Source organism: Phycodurus eques, unplaced genomic scaffold (genome assembly GCF_024500275.1).
Source record: "Phycodurus eques isolate BA_2022a unplaced genomic scaffold, UOR_Pequ_1.1 contig_463, whole genome shotgun sequence".
Classification (NCBI taxonomy): Eukaryota; Metazoa; Chordata; class Actinopteri; order Syngnathiformes; family Syngnathidae; genus Phycodurus; species Phycodurus eques.
Genome location: NW_026904460.1, coordinates 2,300 through 22,221, shown reverse-complemented (window position 1 = coordinate 22,221; position 19,922 = coordinate 2,300). Strand labels below are relative to the sequence as shown.

Below are 19,922 nucleotides of genomic sequence, written 5' to 3'. Positions count from 1 at the left end.
ATAAAAAGCAGAGTGAGAATATTGCCATGTCAACAGAAAATGTGATTCTCTGTATGGCGTACGTCATAAATTGTGTGGAAATTGCAGTAAAACAGAAAACAAAGGAAAGCATGATTTCTGTTTCAGCGTTATAAATAAATTTGTCTCGTGAAGGGCACCGCGTCACTTTCGTCGAATAAAATTTAGGAGAAAGCGACGACAAACCTTTTATCTGTCTTGTAATCTGAAGTTTGCTGCAGAAATTAGATGAGTTCTCGATAGCCAGAGGTCTTTTGTCGAACCCAAACACACACAAATGCTACAGGTAGTGAATTTTTATAGAAGATTTCATGATCTCTTACCAGGGGGAATCTACAAGGAAACAAGGCAGGAAAAAGCAAACGAAGGACAAACATTGGCTGAGCTTGTGATGTGAGGGTGGAATGAGCGTGTATTGACAATGCATATAGCTGGGGGTTCCTGTTCTTGTTCATCTAAACACAAATATGCACTAATCTGTACTTTCAGTAGACCACAAGCTGGAATTACTTTGGATGGAACAGAATTTACGCAGGCTGGTCGATTTCCCGGATGTTTGGCCGGTCTGGTCTGCACGGGGAACAGGTGGATTTGGCGGAAAAGGAAGGGGGGAAAAAAGGAGAGCGGGATTAAAAATTTACCCAGGCAGGGCGGCCGGAGCCCGTATGTCGCTATTCGCAAGACGTTCGGAGCGGACGTGCGCTGCCCGCTTCATTCCCGACGGAGTTTGCCCGGGCACCCGAAAGGGGAGCTCGGAGCGCTGGCAGGATGCCCTGCGGCGGGGAGGGGTCCGATGGTTCCTCGCCACCTCATGGCTTCCTGGCTAAGCCAGTCTTCGGCAAGTTGGTCGAACGCGAGCCAGCAAACAGCGGGTTCCTCACCTTCTTGGTGATCAAGCCGGCGTCCCCCCCCAAAAAAGTCTTTGTTGATGAGACACTTCAGGCTGGCTGGGGGTGAAAGTTAATTGACTTAGCGTCCGAGTGAGAAACCAGTGTCCGTATCGCAGCTTTGATGAGCTACTTGGGACTGGCTGGTAATTCATTTAGCGTCCGTGTGCGAAGTTAAATGTAGCATCCCCGTGGCCGTCTGTCTCGGCGGGGGAGCGGCGACAGCAATGTAGCTCAGTCCGGGGTTTGGGGGTCAATGCCTTTGGGCGAGAGCGTGTCCATGACATTGGTGTCCATTACTTTACATTTTGGCAACACACGACAACGACATGGAACGAGCTCGAGACGGTCACTCAATATAAAATTGCAGCTTGCGGTGATCTTCTAAACTGCAAACTCCTTTCAGCTGGGAAGCAAAATGTACATTTTTTTGCGTGAAGGCTACCAAATACTTCTTAAACCTGTTGGTTTTCAACTTTCAGTTCTGCTATTTTTCAATGCAAAGATCATGGCAGTTAATGTCGGCATTTTTTTCTTTCGTAAAAATTCAAGGACAGTATCAGAATGTTTCCTTTAAAACACTTAAAATGTCAAACATGAATTCAATATTTACTGGGTACTGAGGAAACAATTCTTTTTCAATTCTTTTCAATGGGGAAAATGGATTTGATGTACAAGTAAATGGAGTCACCCTCACTGTTTTAAGCAGTGTACTTTATTCAGGATCACAAATACACGTTACAGTTTAGCACCAAAAGTCAGTTTTTTTTTACAGTCTATTTCAATCAATCATTCATTTATTTGATATTGACATCACTAAAACATTGGACAAAATGCATGCATGCTCAAGAAAATGAAATTGGCACTCATTTCCAATAATATCAATACATTTTGGAGCAATTGGTAAATAACTAATTCCCTTTCGAACACCCCTTTTTCATCAACACAATAGAAAATTGAAAAGCACTGGCATAGCTGGTGTGGGAAAAGGAATGTACCATACTATGAAGTGGCAGTCATTGGTCATATTTGTATATCGCAGCTGTCAGGTGGAATCCCCTCACCTTCAAAATGACAACTTTTCAGGAAATTGCTAGAGTTTCTAAACACTGCCTTGTTCAAGCTGGTATTACGTTGTATATCTTCCATTTGCTAAAATCACTTCATTTTTTTCCCTCATTAATGTACACACAGCACCCCATATTGACAGAAAAAATAATAATGGTTGAAATTTTTGCTGATTTATGAAAAAAGAAAAAGTGAAATATCACACAGCCATAAGTATTCCGACCCTTTGTTGGGGTCTGAATACTTATGGCTGTGTGATATTTCAGTTATTCTTCTTGATCACTGCTTGTCTCACCAGGACACTTGTGTGTCTTAACCAGAGCCTTACGAGAGAATCTTTGACCACAACCTGAGCAGGAAAAAGGCTTCTCTCCAGTGTGTGTTCTTGCGTGACGTGTCAAATGTCCCTTTCGAGAGAACCTTTGCCCACAAACTGAGCATGCAAAAGGTTTCTCACCAGTGTGCGTTCTTGTGTGTTTTTTTAAGCTTTTCTTTATGGAGAATCTTTGACCACAAACTGAGCATGCAAAAGGTTTCTCACCAGTGTGCGTTCTTGTGTGACCTTTTAAGGTTCCCTTACGAGAGAATCTTTGACCACAAACCGAGCATACAAAAGGTTTCTCACCAGTGTGGGTTCGTGTGTGTATTTTTAAGTAACTCTTCACAGAGAACCTTTGACCACAAACTGTGCAGGCAAAAGGTTTCTCACCAGTGTGTGTTCTTGTGTGTATTTTTAAGTTGTTCTTGATGGAGAATCTTTGACCACAACCTGAGCAGGAAAAAGGCTTCTCTCCAGTGTGTGTTCTTGTGTGACGTGTCAAATGTCCCTTTCGAGAGAACCTTTGCCCACAAACTGAGCATACAAAAGGTTTCTCACCAGTGTGTGTTTTTGTGTGTATTTTTAAGCTTTTCTTTATGGAGAATCTTTGACCACAAACTGAGCATGCAAAAGGTTTCTCACCAGTGTGCGTTCTTGTGTGACCTTTTAATGTTCCCTTCTGAGAGAAAGTTTGACCACAAACTGTGCAGGCAAAAGGTTTCTCACCAGTGTGTGTTCTTGTGTGTATTTTTAAGTTTTTCTTTATGGAGAATCTTTGACCACAAACTGAGCAAGCAAAAGGTTTCTCACCAGTGTGAGTTCTTGTGTGTGTTATTAAAGTTCCCTTTTCAGAGAAACTTTGACCACAAACTGAGCAGGCAAAAGGTTTCTCACCAGTGTGCGTTCTTGTGTGACTTTTTAAGGTTCCCTTTTGGGAGAATCTTTGACCACAAACTGAGCATGCAAAAGGTTTCTCACCAGTGTGCGTTCTTGTGTGACTTTTTAAGTATCCCTTCTGTGTGAATCTTTGACCACAAACTGAGCAGGCAAAAGGCTTCTCACCGGCGTGTGTTCTTGTGTGTATTGTTAAGCAACTCTTCAAAGAGAACCTTTGCCCACAAACTAAGCATCCAAAAGGTTTCTCACCAGTGTGTGTTCTTGTGTGTATTTTTAAGCCACTCTTCACAGAGAACCTTTGCCCACAAACTAAGCATCCAAAAGGTTTCTCACCAGTGTGTGTTCTTGCGTGTATTTTTAAGCTTCCCTTTCGGGAGAATCTTTGCCCACAAACTGAGCATGCAAAGGGCTTCTCTCCAGTGTGTATTTTCATGTGTCGTTTGAAATTGCTCTTAGAAGCAAATGTTTTCCTACATTTAGAACATTTCCAGCATTTATTGGCAGTGTGACATGTCATATCACCTTCCAACTGTTCATCAACATCATCATCATCATCATCACCGTCTGTTTGTGATCCTCCACAGTGGTCTCCGTCACTTGAGCTGTTGCCGTTTGGTGGCTCCGCCCCTCGTCTCTCCTCACTTCGACCTTCATCTTCACTCTTCAAAGGGACACCAGTGGATGGAACCTTGATGATTTTCTCCTGCTCTTCCTCTCTACTGTACTTGGTTACTTCCCACCATTGAAGACTGATTTGACTTGGCATGAACAAATGTTTCCTCAACTAGACTACAAGACACAAAAAGGGCAAAAATCTTGCTGGCAATTTTCCAAACACGTCGTGTAGGTTGTGGAACACTGTTACACTTTGATCATGCAACAATGGCCACGAGCCTTTCAGATCTTCTGAAATTTGGCCTACAACCCTCAATCCACATCATCATGAGGGGATGCCATCACACTACACGCTATTTGATATTATTTAAAAAAAAAAAAAAATTGTAACGTCAGACAGTGCTCATCAGAAAACACCAGGAATAATATGAAAATTAGAATGTAATTCATAAAACCAGTGAGAGAGAAGTGAACCCACCTGCTCTGTGTAGCACAATTCGAGGCTGCAGATTGAACGCAGCGTCCAGCAGTTGACGTTGTGGCTCCTTCTCCTCTTTTGGGCCCCAAAGTTCCTCCTCGTACTCTGCTGTCCTTGCACACATTTTCACACGACGATCGCAACACTTTCCGCTCTACGTTGGAGGGATGACAAAAGCAAGTGCAAATCAGATGTGAAACAATGACATCGAGATTACAATGTGGACACTGTGGGTTAAACACTTTCCATCCATCCATCCATCCATCCATTTTCTACCGCTTATCCGAGGTCGGGTCGCAGGGGCAGTAGCTTTAGCAGGGACGCCCAGACTTCCCTCTCCCCAGCCACTTCATCCAGCTCTTCCGGTGGGATCCCGAGGCTTTCCCAGGCCAGCCGAAGGATGTAGTCTCGCCAGCGTGTCCTGGGTCGTCCCCGGTGGGACGTGCCCGGAACACCTCACCGGGGAGGCGTCCGGGAGGCATCCGAATCAGATGCCCCGAGCCACCTAATCTGGCTCTTCTCGATGTGAAGGAGCAGCGGCTCTACTCTGAGATCCTCCCAGATGACCGAGCTTCTCACCCTATCTCTAAGGGAGAGCCCGGACATCCTGCGGAGGAAACTCATTTCATCCGCTTGTATCCTGGATCTTGTTCTTTCGGTCACGACCCACAGCTCGTGACCATAGGCGAGGGTAGGAACGTAGATCGACCGGTAAATCGAGAGCTTCGCCTTTCGGCTTAGCTCCTTCTTTACCACAACGGATCAATACAAAGTCCGCATCACTGCAGACGCTGCACCGATCTCCCGTTCCATTTTTCCCTCACTCATGAACAAGACCCCAAGATACTTGAACTCCTCCACTTGGGGAAGGATCTCATCCCCGACCTGGAGAGCCACCCTTTTCCGACTGAGGACCATGGTCTCAGATTTGGAGTTGCTGATTCTCATCCCAGCCGCTTCACACTCGGCTGCGAACTGCTCCAGGGAGAGTTGGAGGTCACGGCTTGATGAAGCCAACAGAACCACATCATCTTCAAAAAGCAGAGATGCAATACTGAGGCCACCAAACCGGACCCCCTCTACGCCTCGGCTGCGCCTAGAAATTCTGTCCATAAAAGTTATGAACAGAATCGTGACAAAGGGCAGCCTTGGCGGAGTCCAATTCTCACCGGAAACGCGTCCGACTTACTGCCGGATATGCGGACCAAACTCTGATTCCGGTCGTACAGGGACCGAACAGCCCGTATCAGGGGGTTCGGTACCCCATACTCCCGAAGCCCCCCCCCACAGGACACCCCCGAGGGACACGGTCGAACGCCTTCTCCAAGTCCACAAAACACATGTAGACTGGTTGGGCGAACTCCCATGCACCCTCGAGGACCCTGCCGAGGGTGGAGAGCTGGTCCACTGTTCCAGGGCCAGAATGAAAACCACACTGCTCCTCCTGAATCTGAGATTCGACTTCCCAACGGACCCTCCTCTCCAGCACCCCTGAATAGACCTTACCAGGGAGGCTGAGGAGTGTGATCCCCCTGTAGTTGGAACACACCCTCCGGTCCCCTTCTTAAAAAGGGGGACCACCACCCCAGTCTGCCAATCCAGAGGCACAAAGTTTATCAGTTTGAACACTAAATAGCTTGTCTTTGTCGTGTATTCAATTCAATATAGCTTGAACATGATTTGCAGATCATTGTATTCTGTTTTTATTTATGTTTAACACAACGTCCCAACTTCATTGGAATTGGGGCTGCAGTTGGAACCGTAGTGTGTCAACCGTCACACACCGTCGAGACCTTCAAGTTCCTGGGAATTACAATCTCTCAGGACCTGAAGTGGGCGAACAACATCAACTCCGTCCTCAAAAAGGCCCAGCAGAGGATGTACTTCCTGCGGCTTCTGAGAAAGCACGGCCTGCCACCGGAGCTGCTGAGACAGTTCTACACAGCGGTCATCGAATCGGTCCTGTGTTCTTCCATCACAGTCTGGTTCGGTGCTGCTACAAAAAAGGACAAACTCCGACTGCAACGGACAATCAAACTGCTGAAAGGATTGTCGGTAGCCCCCCTACCCACCCTTGAGGACTTGCACGCTGCCAGAACTAAGACAAGGGCGTGCAAAATCCTCTCGGACCCTCCGCACCCCGGTCACCGGCTCTTCCGGCTCCTTCCCTCAGGTAGGCGCTACCGATCAACGCAAACTAGAACTAGTAGACATTCCAACAGCTTCTTCCCTCTTGCGATCAACTTCTTAAACACCTAACCTACAATTCCATTACAACATGCTGGCAATTTTTTTGACTTGAGTTCGTTGTCACATTTCTGTTGGGGCCAATTATGTATTACTCGTGCACTCACTGTAGTTGTCTCGCCATGCTGCACTATTTGCATATACTGGCCACTCATGCCAGAGTAGCATCTGCTCCATTTGCACACTGACTGAGGAGTATCTGCAACATTTGCACAATCGACATTGTCCCAGATGATCGCACGACTCGTCACTTTAAACCGCATACACTCCTTGAAGTCTCGGCGCCCTTTGCACAACGGTCCTTGCACCGGACTATTGCAATATTAGTCATTCGAACTGCTCTAAGTGCTGGAGGCACAATTGTTTTTTTGTCAATGTCTTTCTGTCTCCAAAGTGTTCTGTAAATTGACTGTCTGTTGTACTAGAGCGGCTCCAATGACCGGAGACAAATTCCTTGTGTGTTTTGGACATACTTGGCAAATAAAGATGATTCTGATTCTGATGGTGGTGACAGAAGTCCAAGTGGTAATTGTTGATCTCGTATCGGTGGTGGTGTCGTGATTGTGAAACATGTTGGGAAGGGTTGCTGTTTTCAAAAATCGCCCGTTGAAATGCTTCCTTGAGGGAAGACGATATAGCCACTTCCTGCCACATATAACATGAGTTACGTTGCTTTATGTCCAAAAATGCCGTCTAATCTTCACCAAAATTTATGAGTACATTCCTATTTACGTTCACATACGCCTCTGAAAATATTCGGGCTTTAGGTATCAAATAGTTTCGTGTTCGAGTATCCTACTAAAATTGTAATAAAATATTCGGGTATTCAGATAAAAAGATCAATTATGAATACACAAGAAAAAAAAAAAAAGCAATTCCACTTAAAAATGAACATCCACTTATTTTTCTTTTTAGAAAATCTACTTTTATTTCTGAAATTCACATTGGGCAGAAAACTAAAAATATAAGAAAGTAATTTCAGTTTAAACTTTGCATTTTTTCTTCTGAGCATTTCTTTTAATTATGAACAAAAAAAAACATCAGCCAATCATGGCTGTACATTTATGAGCTTAGATCAGAACTAAAATGAAGATGAAAATGAAGACCCCTCGATAGGAGACACAAGTACTGGATTACCATATTCCATTTTTTGACAAACTTCGCCACTCGCAATCTTTTTTTTTTTTTTTTTTTTTAACCGACAGCACTTGACTCAAAATGTCGCCACTTGCAGATACGACACTGACCATTTGCGCTCAATGGTGCACCAGATGTTGTTGCTTGGTGCTCTTTTTTTCCCACCCGCAGACCTCACTGGCAGTTGCGAATGTGATTCTAGGATTTATGACAATTAATTACACTCCTGCAACATTCATCGATGGAGCCGATAGCCAAATCTTGACGTGTTCTTTCGATGTATTCACAATGTGTAATGTAACTTAATTTAGCCCTCACCGAATTCAATAGATCTAACAAAAGAAACAATCTGGAAAAGCTTTATGGTCAGAAGGTCCATCCATCCATTTTCTGAACCGCTTATCCTCACTCGCGTCACGGGTGTGCTGGCACCTATCTCAGCTGACTTCGGGCGACAGGCGGGTACACCCTGAACTGGTCGCCGGCCAATCGCATGGCACATATAGACAACCAACCATTGGCACTCACATTCACGCCTATGGACAATTTAGAGTCTTCAGTCAACAAACCACGCATATTTTTGGAATGTGGGAGGAAACCAGAGAACTCGGAGAAAACTGGTAGGAACGTAATTGCACAAAACGGAAAGTACAATAATTGCGACTTTCAAAAGCTTCAAGACACTCAAATTGATTCACAATCAAGACTTTATTAGCTATTTATGTTACTAAAGCCAAAGTTGTATGTTCACAAATAGAATATGGTCATTTTAATTTTTGTTTCCTTTGCAATAAAAAAGGGAAATGGCCTGTCAAAAAGTGACACACTATTGAATATTATTGTACACCTTTGTTCATATTTACAGATCTTTACAATTTGCATGATTTCAATTAGCATGAGTCTTCCGTTTCCATGCTGAGTGGCAAATTGTGTGACATTTTTTCCACAGAGATTTTGCCCTCCGAGACTTCATATTCTGTATTGCAAGGATTTTACTTGGTTTAAGTGCACAGATAAACTTCTTTTAATATGAGGCACTACTAACTGGAGTCATTTATGCAACTTTGGTAAGCCTAAATAGTGAATGAAAACCCACCATAGCGAGTTTTCGTGTCACATCAAAATTAATGCAAGAACCCCTTTTACCATCCAGTTGGCACATTTGATTAGATTCGCAACCGATTTATTGTTATAACGTCAACAAAATGCCAAATTTTGAGCTAAAAGACAATGGCTAAAACTTGAAGTTAATTTTAAACATTCGTAACTTGTTTGTGTTCAACTTACTGCACGTTTGAATTTGTCTCCCACTGCCCGAGTGTCTCAGTGTTGTGTCGTTCAACAATGACTCGTTCAAACGAACAAATCGTTCGCGTGAACGTACTGAACGGAATCACTGGATGGACGTTTGTTCCTATCGTAGTTCCGTTTAGCTTATCCGCGCGTTTGTGCCACACTGAAATAGCGCCAGCCCACCTGCGAGAAATGTCTCAGCGATAGACTTCAATCATAATTCATTAAAGATACTTATTTTATAATCCCATGGGGAAAAAAACGGTTGTGTTATTTATTTCTCACTGATGGCCATTATCCACAAATGGCGAGAACAGCGGCGAACCTTCCCAGGAGCGGCCGGCCGACCAAAATGACCCAAAGAGCGCGGCGACGACTCATCCGAGAGGTCACAACAACATCCAAAGAACTGCAGGCCTCACTTGCCTCAGTTAAGGTCAATCATCGTGACTCCACCATAAGTAAGAGACTGGGCACAAATGGCCTGCATGGCAGACGAAAAGCACTGCTGAGCAAAAAGAAAATGAAGACTCGTCTCAATTTTGCCAGAAGCCATCTTGATTGTCTCCAAGACTTTTGGGAAAATACTCTGTGGTCTGACGAGACAATAGTTGAACTTTTTGGAGGGTGTGCGTCCCATGACATCTGGCGTGAAATTAATACCGCATTTCAGAAAAAGGACCTCATACATCAAGGAAAACATGGTGGTGGTAGTGTGATGGTCTGGGGCTGTTTTGCTCCTTCAGGACCCGAAAGACTTGCTGTGATAAATGGAACCAATAATTCTGCTGTCTACCCAAAAACATTTTGTGAGCTCAAGCTGAAACGATTGGATACAGAAAGTAGTTCGGAACTCAACAAGTGAGAGTAGGAAGAGTCCAAACCTGCTCTGTGTAACACAACACGAGGCTGCATGCGAACAGCGTCCACAAGTTGACGTCGTGGCTCGTCCTTCTCTTTCGTTCCAGAAAGTTCCTTCTCGTACTTTGCTGTCGTTCTTGCACAGATTTTGCACACGATCATCACAGGCGATCTCGAATTTGCGATGCGTTGCTGACAAACGCGTCTCTTTGTGAGCGGCTAGCGAGCTAAGCTAAGCTAACTAGGCCGAGAAGCTTCGACGTGCACCACCAAGACGAGTTTATCCGCACACGAAGATTGAAATGATGTTTTACTTCTTGAAAGTGGTGAAGGACGCACTGTGTCGAGGTTTCAATCCGTTCGCAACTCATTCGGGAAGAATTAATTAGTGGAGCAAATTCATTTGCTCGAACAAAAGTGCACGAAAGTCGATCTGGAGCGGAAGTTGCTGGCAATGACGGAAGCGCATGCGGAAACGCAGGAGGTTGGATTTGATAGTTTGCTGCGATCATTTCAAACTAAGTTTATGTATCAAATATACTGGATAAAACCGAGATAAAGAACATGCAGGTGGAATAAAGACGAAACTCGACCAATTCCAGTTGACTGGGAGGCCAGCCTCCACTCGTGAAGAAGTCAAGCCAGCCGCCCCTCATTTTGTTCATACGAGGCATTACGGTAATAAACCACCGACGAGCGGCGAAAGCCTCCTTCAAAATAAAAGCCTGACAATAATCGGGATGTCAATGCTTCAGATTTAAAATAATTACGTAAATATATACGCAACCAGGAATGTAACCAGCAAGTTTAATTCCAATCTTGAGATGCATGAATTTTTTTTAAATTCATATCTGCATACATGACTGCAAGTTTATCTTTTTTGAAAAAAATTATAAAAAATAAATGGTAAATGGACTGCACTGATATAGCGCTTTATCTAGACCATCACAGTGCCCAAAGCACTTTACTGACTCACAAACACACATTCATACACCAACGGGCAACTGCTGCCATGCAAGGTACTGCCAGGGCCACTGGGAGCAAATTAGGGTTCAGTGTCTTGCCCAAGGTCCCTTCGAGATGCACACAGTCGTAGCCAGGATTTGAACGAGTTACACTCTGTGTAGCTCGCTGTGGCTCTACCTACTGAGCCACAGCCGCTCCAAGATAATCCCATTGGTATCGCAACACTCGTCCAATTCTGGGGGACACTGCCAACGAGGTCCCACCCAAATGCCAGAATCAGAATCATCTTTATTTTGCCAAGTATGTCCAAAAAACACACAAGGAAATGTTCTCCAGTAGTTGGAGCCGCTCTTGTACGACAACAGACTAGACAAAGTGTTCTCTGTCAATTGACAGAGAACAGTTTTGAGACATAAAGACATTAAGAAAAACAGTCACTGAGCAATAAAAGGTTGCTAGTTATCTGGTAATGCCGGTCCAATTTTTTTTTGGTGACAATTGTGCAAAAAGATGCAGAGTCCTCTAGCACTTAGAGCAGTTCGAAAGACTAATATTGCAATAGTCCGGTGCAATGACCGTTGTGCAAAGGGCGCCGAGACTTCAAGCGAGTCGTGCGATAATCTGGGACAATGTTGATTGTGCAAATGTTGCAGATACTCCTCAGTCAGTGTGCAAATGGAGCAGATGTGACCCTGGCATGAGTGGCCAGTATTGGTCAACAGCAGATATGCAAATAGTGCAGCGCGGCGAGACAACTACAGTGAGTGCACGAGTAATGTATAATTGGCCCCACAGAAATGTGACAACAAACTCAAGAGAAAAAATTGGCAGCATGTTGTAATGGAATTGTAGATTAGGTGTTTAAGAAGTTGATCGCAAGAGGGAAGAAGCTGTTGGAATGTCTGCTAGTTCTAGTTTGCATTGATCGGTAGCGCCGACCTGAGGGAAAGAGCCGGAAGAGCCAGTGACCAGGATGTGGAGGGTCCGAGGTGATTCTGCACGTTCTTGTCTTAGTTCTGGCAGCGTGCAAGTCCTCAAGGGTGCGTAGGGAGGTACCGACAATCCTTTCAGCAGTTTTCATTGTCCATTGCAGTCGGAGTTTGTCCTTTTTTGTAGCAGCACCAAACCAGACTGTGATGGAAGAACACAGGACTGATTCGATGACCGCTGTGTCGAACTGCTTCAGCAGCTCCCGTGGCAGGCCGTGCTTTCTCAGAAGCCGCAGGAAGTACATCCTCTGCTGGGCCTTTTTGAGGACGGAGTTGATGTTGGTCGCCCACTTCAGGTTCTGAGAGACTGTGATTCCCAGGAACTGGAAGGTCTCGACGGTTGACACAAGGCAGCTGTGGCAAAGGATGCCTCCTGAAGTCCACGATCATCTCTACAGTCTTGAGCGTGTTCAGCTCCAGGTTGTGTCGACCGCACCGCAGCTCCAGCCGCTCCTCTTCCTGTCGATATGCAGACTCGTCACCGTCCTTGATGAGGCCGATGACAGTGATGAGGCCGATGACAGTGTCATCTGCAAACTTTAGGAGTTTGACAGTCAGGTGCGTTGAGGTGCAGTCGTTCGTGTAGAGAGAGAAGAGCAGCGGAGAGAGGACACAACCTTGGGGCGCCCCAGTGCTGATGCTACGTGTGGATGAGGTGGCTTCCCCCAGCTTGACCTGCTGTGTCCTGCCCGTCAGAAATCTGTAAATCCACTGGCAGATGGCAGGTGAGACGCTGAGCTGGAGAAGCTTGGAGGAAAGGAGTTCAGGGATGATGGTGTTCAACGCTGAGCTGAAGTCCACGAACAGGATCCTCACGTAGGTCCCTGCACTGTCGAGGTGTTCTAGGATGAAGTGCAGTCCCATGTTGACTGCATCATCCGCAGACCTGTTTGCTCGGTAGGCAAACTGCAGGGGGTCCAGCAGGGGGCCTGTGACGCTCTCGAGGCGGTCCAGCACGAAACGTTCAAAGGACTTCATGACCACAGATGTCAAGGAGACAGGCCTGTAGTCATTTAGACCCGAGATTGCAGGTTTCTTAGGGACTGGAATGATGGTGGAGCGTTTGAAACAGGATGGTACGTCGCACAGTTCCAGAGATTTATCGAATTGCTGTGTGAAGACTGGAGCGAGCTGGTCCGCGCAGACTTTGAGGCAGGATGGGGACACATGGTCTGGGCCTGCCGCTTTGTTTATCTTTTGTTGTTTGAAGATGCGTCTCACATCCTGTTCATGGATGGTTAACGTAGAAGTCGGTGGTGTGATTGTGGTCGGTGGTTCGGCCGGATGGGTGTGGGGTGTGAAAGTGTCCTTTTCAAATCTGCAGTAGAAGGTATTCAAGTCGTTGGCTAGTGTGCTATTGTCCTCAGCTTGGGGGGATGGTCGCTTGTAATTAGTCAGCGATTGGAATGCATGCCAGACTGATTTAGAGTCGTTAGCGCTTAACTGTTTTTTGTGAGCCACAACTGATCCAGTACAGAATTCTTTGGATGAACACTCACCTTTGTTTGGCAAAGTTGTCAGCCCTTGTTGTAAGATGCCCTTCCTGACACAACCCTCTGCATATATCCAGGATTGGGAACAGCCTTCAGTTTGCACTGGCTTGCATGAAAGAGGATCAAACCCAGGTCAATGCAAATAACAGTCAATGTTGAGCAACACATGACCAAATACGTTTCAGGATTAATGTTCCCTGACCGGGAATCGAACCCGGGCCACGGCGGTGAGAGCGCCGAATCCTAACCACTAGACCACCAGGGACTTCTGGTATAGTCAATAATTGTTAATCCGCCCCCCTGCCCCAACACCGGACGTGAACCAAAATGTGCAAAGATTGACAGATCTTTTCTTTGGATGGATGGATGGATTGCAAGCATCGTTGATTCTTGTTGTCTCTGTGATTATTTGATATGTGAACAAATGAGCGGGTTTACTTTGACATAAGAAAGCGTAAACCCTCAAAGTGGGTGTGTGTAGGTTTGTAATTTATGGCATTTTCTTACATGGATTGTCTTTGTGTATTAAGAACATAACTCTTGCTGTGATGATTACTGTTTTGTTGTGATTAGCAGCAGCATCAGGGGTTGAGGTCACGAGCAGAGGGGTTATTGAGGGACTGGGTGACCCCGTGGTGGCAGTGAAGAGGTGGTGCTGGTCTTGGAGAACAAGGAGGAGGAGGAAGATGTGGTGCTCTTATTGGGGGAGAAGGAAGAGAATGGAACAGGAAGCAGCAATAACCCGACCCGTAGAGATGCCGTGTGTAAGGCTGCCGTACTGGGGAGGCAATTGTATTACGCATACAGTGGAAACAGCAAAAAGGATGAAATCACGGTCACCGCTCATTGGTTCGTATTCGGGGCTTTGTTTCAAGGCAGGAGGAACAAAATGTGTTCTTCGGTTGTGTTCACCGGGAGCCTCGCCATCTAAATTCGTAGTCCCTGGGTGGATCGTATACAAACCAATCGGGTGTCGGAAACTGCCAACTTATAAAACTTCACTTCCAGAACAATTTGTCCCAATATGAATTTCTATATTTTAAAAATGTTGTCAAGAACATTATGAGGGACAGTTATTGAAGTCTATTATGTCATGGGATCAAAATGATTCTGCATAATGTTAAGTTGCAAACATAATCATGATTCTGTCTAATTGTGAATAAATTATGGCTTCAATTAATATTTTATATAATACAAAAATATGATAAAGTGGAGAGTGACATGAGTGTCGCATTTCATCACCACACAAGATGTGAGCATAAAAGCGGTTGAAATGGTAATCTGTATTAAATGTTAATTAATATTCGTATCAATACAGTAAAATGTTGAGATGATTCACTTGATCGACAGTTTAAAGCCTATTATGCCCTTCACATGAATTCACTGTCGTCCTGGCTCAGCATCCTGCAGGTTTTCCTTTCAGCCTTGCTGCAGCCAACAGTTTTAGACAGACAACTTTCGTGCCAGGTTCCAGCACCCCAATCCGTGATCGTAAAACGGTTAGTACTCTGCGTTGTGGCCGCAGCAACCCTGGTTCGAATCCAGGTCACAGCAGGAATGAAACCCTGCAATTGCTTTTTTTAGTGCTGCCGTTTGAATCGTTTACGTGGGACAGTGAAAATCCTCCAAAGGGGCTTGGAGAGGGCCCATACTTTTGTGGGGCTAGTGGCGCAATGGATAACGCATCTGACTACGGATCAGAAGATTCTAGGTTCAACTCCTGGCTAGCTCGTGTGCAGTTTTGCATGTGGTATTAAACCCAATTCAGAATGCTGTCTTTTTTACGTTCACCTTAAATGTCTGTGTTACGCTAACTCATGCAACACTGTCAACGCGGTCAGGTCTTTCCATGACAGTATCCAACATCATGGAAACCCCTCATGTTAAGAAATAAAAAAATCATCATATATCATATTATTTGTTGTGTTATAAATAACATAATAATACATAACACATAATAATATGTTGTGATCGTCGTATGAAATTGTCTGTAAGAAGGACAGCAGAGTACGAGGAGGAACTTTGTGAATCAAAAGAGGAGAAGGAGAATTTATGTGTCTTGTAGGCTGGTTGAGTCAACATTTGTTCATGCCAATTGAAATCAGTCTTCAGTCTGAAAATGTGATTGCAACGGTGGGAAATAACCAAGTACAGTAAACCCCCGCTATATCGCGGTTCACTTATCGCGGTCCGCCTCTATTTTTCAATGTCGCCCTTCACAATTTGGAGTACGACAGGCCTGTCGGGGGGCTGTGGGTAATAACGGGGCAGTTCAAACGAACCGTGTGGGCAGAACAGCCGGACGTTTGTGATGGTGGGGCAGCACCATCTCAATTGAGTTTTTATAAAATTGCAAATAAACACAAGGTGAGGTATAGGTGTCCTCCATTTAGCAAGAGAAGATCATTTCAATGAAGAGAGAATTTGGGAAATGAAGACAATACTTGAGGTGAAGAAAAGATCACGTCAGGCTCAATCAGGTTGTTTTTTGTCCCAGTTTTGCCCTGTCCCGACCGAGGACCTCAAACGCCAGACTGGATTATGTTTTAAAAGAATATCCTATGAGATTATGTCAAGAGGAAACAGAAGAACGTACACTGTTTTAATTGTACTTTATTTTTTTCCTCTTTGTTTTAAATGTTTGTTAGATTTTTTTTTCTTTGTTTTGAAATACTTATCGTCATGTAAAGCACATTTAGTTACCTTGTGTGTGAAATGCACTACATAAATACATTTGCTTTGCTTTAAATCTGAGATGTGTTCAGAGTGGATTCATTCAGAATATCGGGACCGATTAGGGTCGGAGCCCAAAAATATTTACGACTCTTAAAAAATCTCCACGTGTGGAAGCCAACGTCTCCCCCAGTCATGACGTCGTGAATTGTGAAGTGAATCAGAATGTAGCCAATCGAGAAGCGCTCTGACTCAGGAACAAGGAAACAACCGCAAATAAAAACAAACGTCTTACCCGATGTCATGGTTTTTCTGTATCAAGGTGGGTTACCCAGACAGCAAAAAGTATTTTCCAAAGCAAGTCCCTCATGGACGACATCGCCATTCTACAGATTTGTTTCCAGTCCCGTGGTGGAACACAATCCTTCTGTATGTTGTTGTGCATTTCAGATTATTGGAGCACACCACAGACAAAATGACAGAAATTGTTAAATGGCTGATTTTTTTGTTAATGCGTGGGGTCTGTAGCAGATGAAAACTCTTTTAAGATTGGAAAAATCCTGATGTGTGTCCCGGGCCTTAGGAAGTAGAATTGTGGATCGAGGTGTGTGTTGGAGGAAATTTCGGTGTGGAAGTATATCTGTGCCATCAGATTCTCAATTTGAATTCGAAATTTCTTTTTACACTCAATTTGAATTTTACTTTTAACATCAAAATATCCAATCCAAACATTTCAGCTTCAAATATTCAGCTGCTCCATTTCAGAAGCAAATCGTTGGCAGAAAAGGCTGTTAAAATGGCAAAAAAATATAATAATAATAATAATAATAATAATCATAAAACTTAATGCTATTTAATTCTGCACACGCGTGCAAACATAAAGGAACGTAAACAAAAAATTTCTACCCACAAATGAGGTATCAAAAGTTGCGTCTCGGCCACTCTTTAATCAGACCTTCTTTATTTTAAATTCATTACATTTTTAGTAAAAAATTCAACCAGTGTGACTGCGAAATAAATTCCTGCAAACTAGAACGTCCTGGTGAAATTTCCCAATTTTTTTTGTCAAGGTATCAGATAAAAATAACTATGGATATAATGAACAAACCAAAAAACATCATGGCAAATAATCATGACAAATGCATTTCCACTTTATTTGAACAAAGTGCACATGACATGGTTTCAGGTTTGATGAATAGTCGGTTTACCTGCGACTTCTGATTTTCACGGTATAACAGATTATGATGTTGGACTGGACCCAAAAGGAAACGTAAGCGGAGGAAGTAGATGAGAATGGTTTATTAATTAATCGCTCAGCGGGTAGGACATCCGAGGGGCGATGGTGGTCCATTGGAACAGGGAAGGTGTAGGAAGTGGAACCATGGGCAGGTGGAAGAACTTGGCGGCATGGCTGGAGACGCAGAAGGAGCATTGGAGATGGAGAAGAACACAAGGGGGGGAAGTACGATGGCAGGTAGTTGAGTAACTTACGAGGAGGAGTCATGAAAGTTGGTCTGTGTACCACGGATGAACGTCAATACTCTGGTGCTGGCTTCCTGGATCTGGCAGGCTTAAATGCAGGCAGTGTAAAGTGCTGATTGGGAACAGGTGGACGGATGAGGTGCTGATTGTAGGGGAGAGAGAGAGGGAGGGAAAGGCGAGGCAAAAAGCGCCACCCGAGTTCCAAAAAAGGAACTGCAGGGACAGACCATGACACTGATATCTTTTTCGACATAAAAATAATTACAAATCTTTTAGTAGTTGAACACAAAACATGGAATGCTCAAATGTTCTAATTAATATGTGACTCATAGTCACAATGTAATGCAGCCCTATGGGTGGCACAAGTCAGTGCAAACTGTAGGCCGGTCCCAAGCCCGGATAAATGCAGAGGGTTGCGTCAGGAAGGGCATCCGGCTTAAAACCTTGCCAAACAAATATGAGCGTTCATCCAAAGAATTCCATACCGGATCGGTCGTGGCCCGGGTTAACAACGTCCGCCACCGGCGCCGTCAACCTGCGGGGCGCCGTTGGAAATTCAGCTACTGTGGGTCGAAGTCAAAGAAGAAGAGGAGGTGGAAGGCGGGTTCTTCGGCAGAAAGAGAAGAGGAAAACACAGAGCCTAGAACTGAATGTGGGGACTTTGAATGTTGGGACTATGACAGGAAAATCTCGGGAGTTGGTTGACATGATGATGAGGAGAAAGGTTGATATATTGTGTGTCCAGGAGACCAGGTGGAAAGGCAGTAAGGCTAGAAGTTTAGGGGCAGGGTTTAAATTATTTTACCATGGTGTCGATGGGAAGAGAAATGGAGTCGGGGTTATTTTAAAAGAAGAGTTGGCTAAGAATGTCTTGGAGGTGAAAAGAGTATCAGATCGAGTGATGAGGCTGAAATTTGAAATTGAGGGTGTTATGTGTAATGTGATTAGTGGCTATGCCCCACAGGTAGGATGTGACCTAGAGGTGAAAGAGAAATTCTGGAAGGAGCTAGATGATGTAGTTCTTAGCATCCCAGTCAGAGAGAGAGTCGTAATTGGTGCAGATTGTAATGGACATGTTGGTGAAGGTAATAGGGGTGATGAAGAAGTGATGGGTAAATACGGCATCCAGGAAAGGAACTTGGAGGGACAGATGGTGGTAGACTTTGCAACAAGGATGCAAATGGCTGTAGTGAACACTTTTTTCCAGAAGAGGCACGAACATAGGGTGACCTATAAGAGCGGAGGTAGAAGCACACAGGTGGATTACATCTTGTGCAGACGATGTAATCTGAAGGAGGTTACCAACTGTAAGGTAGTGGTAGGGGAGAGTGTGGCTAGACAGCATAGGATGGTGGTGTGTAAGATGACTCTGGTGGTGGGGAGGAAAATTAGGAAGACAAAGGCAGAGAAGAGAACCATGTGGTGGAAGCTGAGACAGGACGAGTGTTGTGCAGCTTTTCGGGAAGAGGTGATACAGGCTCTCGGTGGACGGCAGGAGCTTCCAGAAGACTGGACCACTGCAGCCAAGGTGATCAGAGAAGCAGGCAGGAGAGTACTTGGTGTATCTTCTGGCAGGAAAGGAGAGAAGGAGACTTGGTGGTGGAACCTCACAGTACAGGAAATCATACAAGGAAAGAGGTTAGCTAAGAAGAAGTGGGACACTGAGAGGACCGAGGAGAGGCGAAAGGAATACATTGAGATGCGACACAGGGCAAAGGTAGAGGTGGCAAAGGCAAAACAAGAGGCATATGATGACATGTATGGCAGGTTGGACACTAAAGAAGGAGAAAAGGATCTATACAGGCTGGCCAGACAGAGGGACAGAGATGGGAAGGATGTGCAGCAGGTTAGGGTGATTAAGGATAGAGATGGAAATATGTTGACTGGTGCCAGCAGTGTGCTTGCTAGATGGAAAGAATACTTCGAGGAGTTGATGAATGAGGAAAATGATAGAGAAGGGAGAGTAGAAGAGGTAAGTGTGGTGGACCAGGAAGTGGCAATGATTAGTAAGGGGGAAGTTAGAAAGGCATTAAAGAGGATGAAAAATGGAAAGGCAGTTGGTCCTGATGACATTCCTGTGGAGGTATGGAAGCATCTAGGAGAGGTGGCTGTGAAGTTTTTGACCAGCTTGTTCAATAGAATTCTAGTGCGTGAGAAGATGCCTGAGGAATGGAGGAAAAGTGTACTGGTGCCCATTTTTAAGAACAAAGGTGATGTGCAGAGCTGTGGCAACTATAGAGGAATAAAGTTGATGAGCCACACAATGAAGTTATGGGAAAGAGTAGTGGAGGATAGACTCAGGACAGAAGTGAGTATTTGCGAGCAACAGTAAGGTTTCATGCCTAGAAAGAGTACCACAGATGCATTATTTGCCTTGAGGATGTTGATGGAAAAGTACAGAGAAGGTCAGAAGGAGCTACATTGTGTCTTTGTAGATCTAGAGAAAGCCTATGACAGAGTACCCAGAGAAGAACTGTGGTACTGCATGCGGAAGTCTGG

At 44.7% G+C, this 19,922-nt stretch overlaps 1 protein-coding gene and 2 non-coding genes across 4 annotated transcripts; 1 reads left to right on the top strand and 2 right to left on the bottom strand.

The window, feature by feature from the left end:
* Positions 1 to 1,629: 1,629 nt before the first annotated feature.
* On the bottom strand, positions 1,630 to 10,447 carry LOC133398900 (gastrula zinc finger protein XlCGF57.1-like). 2 transcript variants are annotated; one of them, XM_061670061.1, is made up of 3 exons: positions 9,844 to 10,447; positions 4,283 to 4,427; positions 1,630 to 3,978 (listed from the first exon to the last, which is right to left on the bottom strand). In XM_061670061.1, the coding sequence occupies exon 3, from the start codon at positions 3,953 to 3,955 to the stop codon at positions 2,240 to 2,242; it is 1,716 nt and encodes a 571-aa protein (XP_061526045.1). In that variant the 5' UTR covers positions 3,956 to 3,978; positions 4,283 to 4,427; positions 9,844 to 10,447; the 3' UTR covers positions 1,630 to 2,239. The 2 variants fall into 2 exon arrangements, with proteins under 2 accessions (XP_061526045.1, XP_061526048.1); XM_061670064.1 differs by having other exon boundaries at positions 3,523 to 3,978; positions 4,283 to 4,436.
* A 3,014-nt stretch (positions 10,448 to 13,461) lies between these two features.
* On the bottom strand, positions 13,462 to 13,533 carry trnae-cuc (transfer RNA glutamic acid (anticodon CUC)). The gene has a single exon. It is a non-coding gene; the product is annotated as a tRNA-Glu (tRNA).
* Positions 13,534 to 14,927: 1,394 nt separating this feature from the next.
* Positions 14,928 to 15,000, top strand: trnar-acg (transfer RNA arginine (anticodon ACG)). The gene has a single exon. It is a non-coding gene; the product is annotated as a tRNA-Arg (tRNA).
* Positions 15,001 to 19,922: the final 4,922 nt, after the last annotated feature.

Bases quoted from the DNA above. Each gene is read 5' to 3' on its own strand.
- LOC133398900 (XM_061670061.1), bottom strand. From the start codon at position 3,955: ATGCCAAGTCAAATCAGTCTTCAATGGTGGGAAGTAACCAAGTACAGT.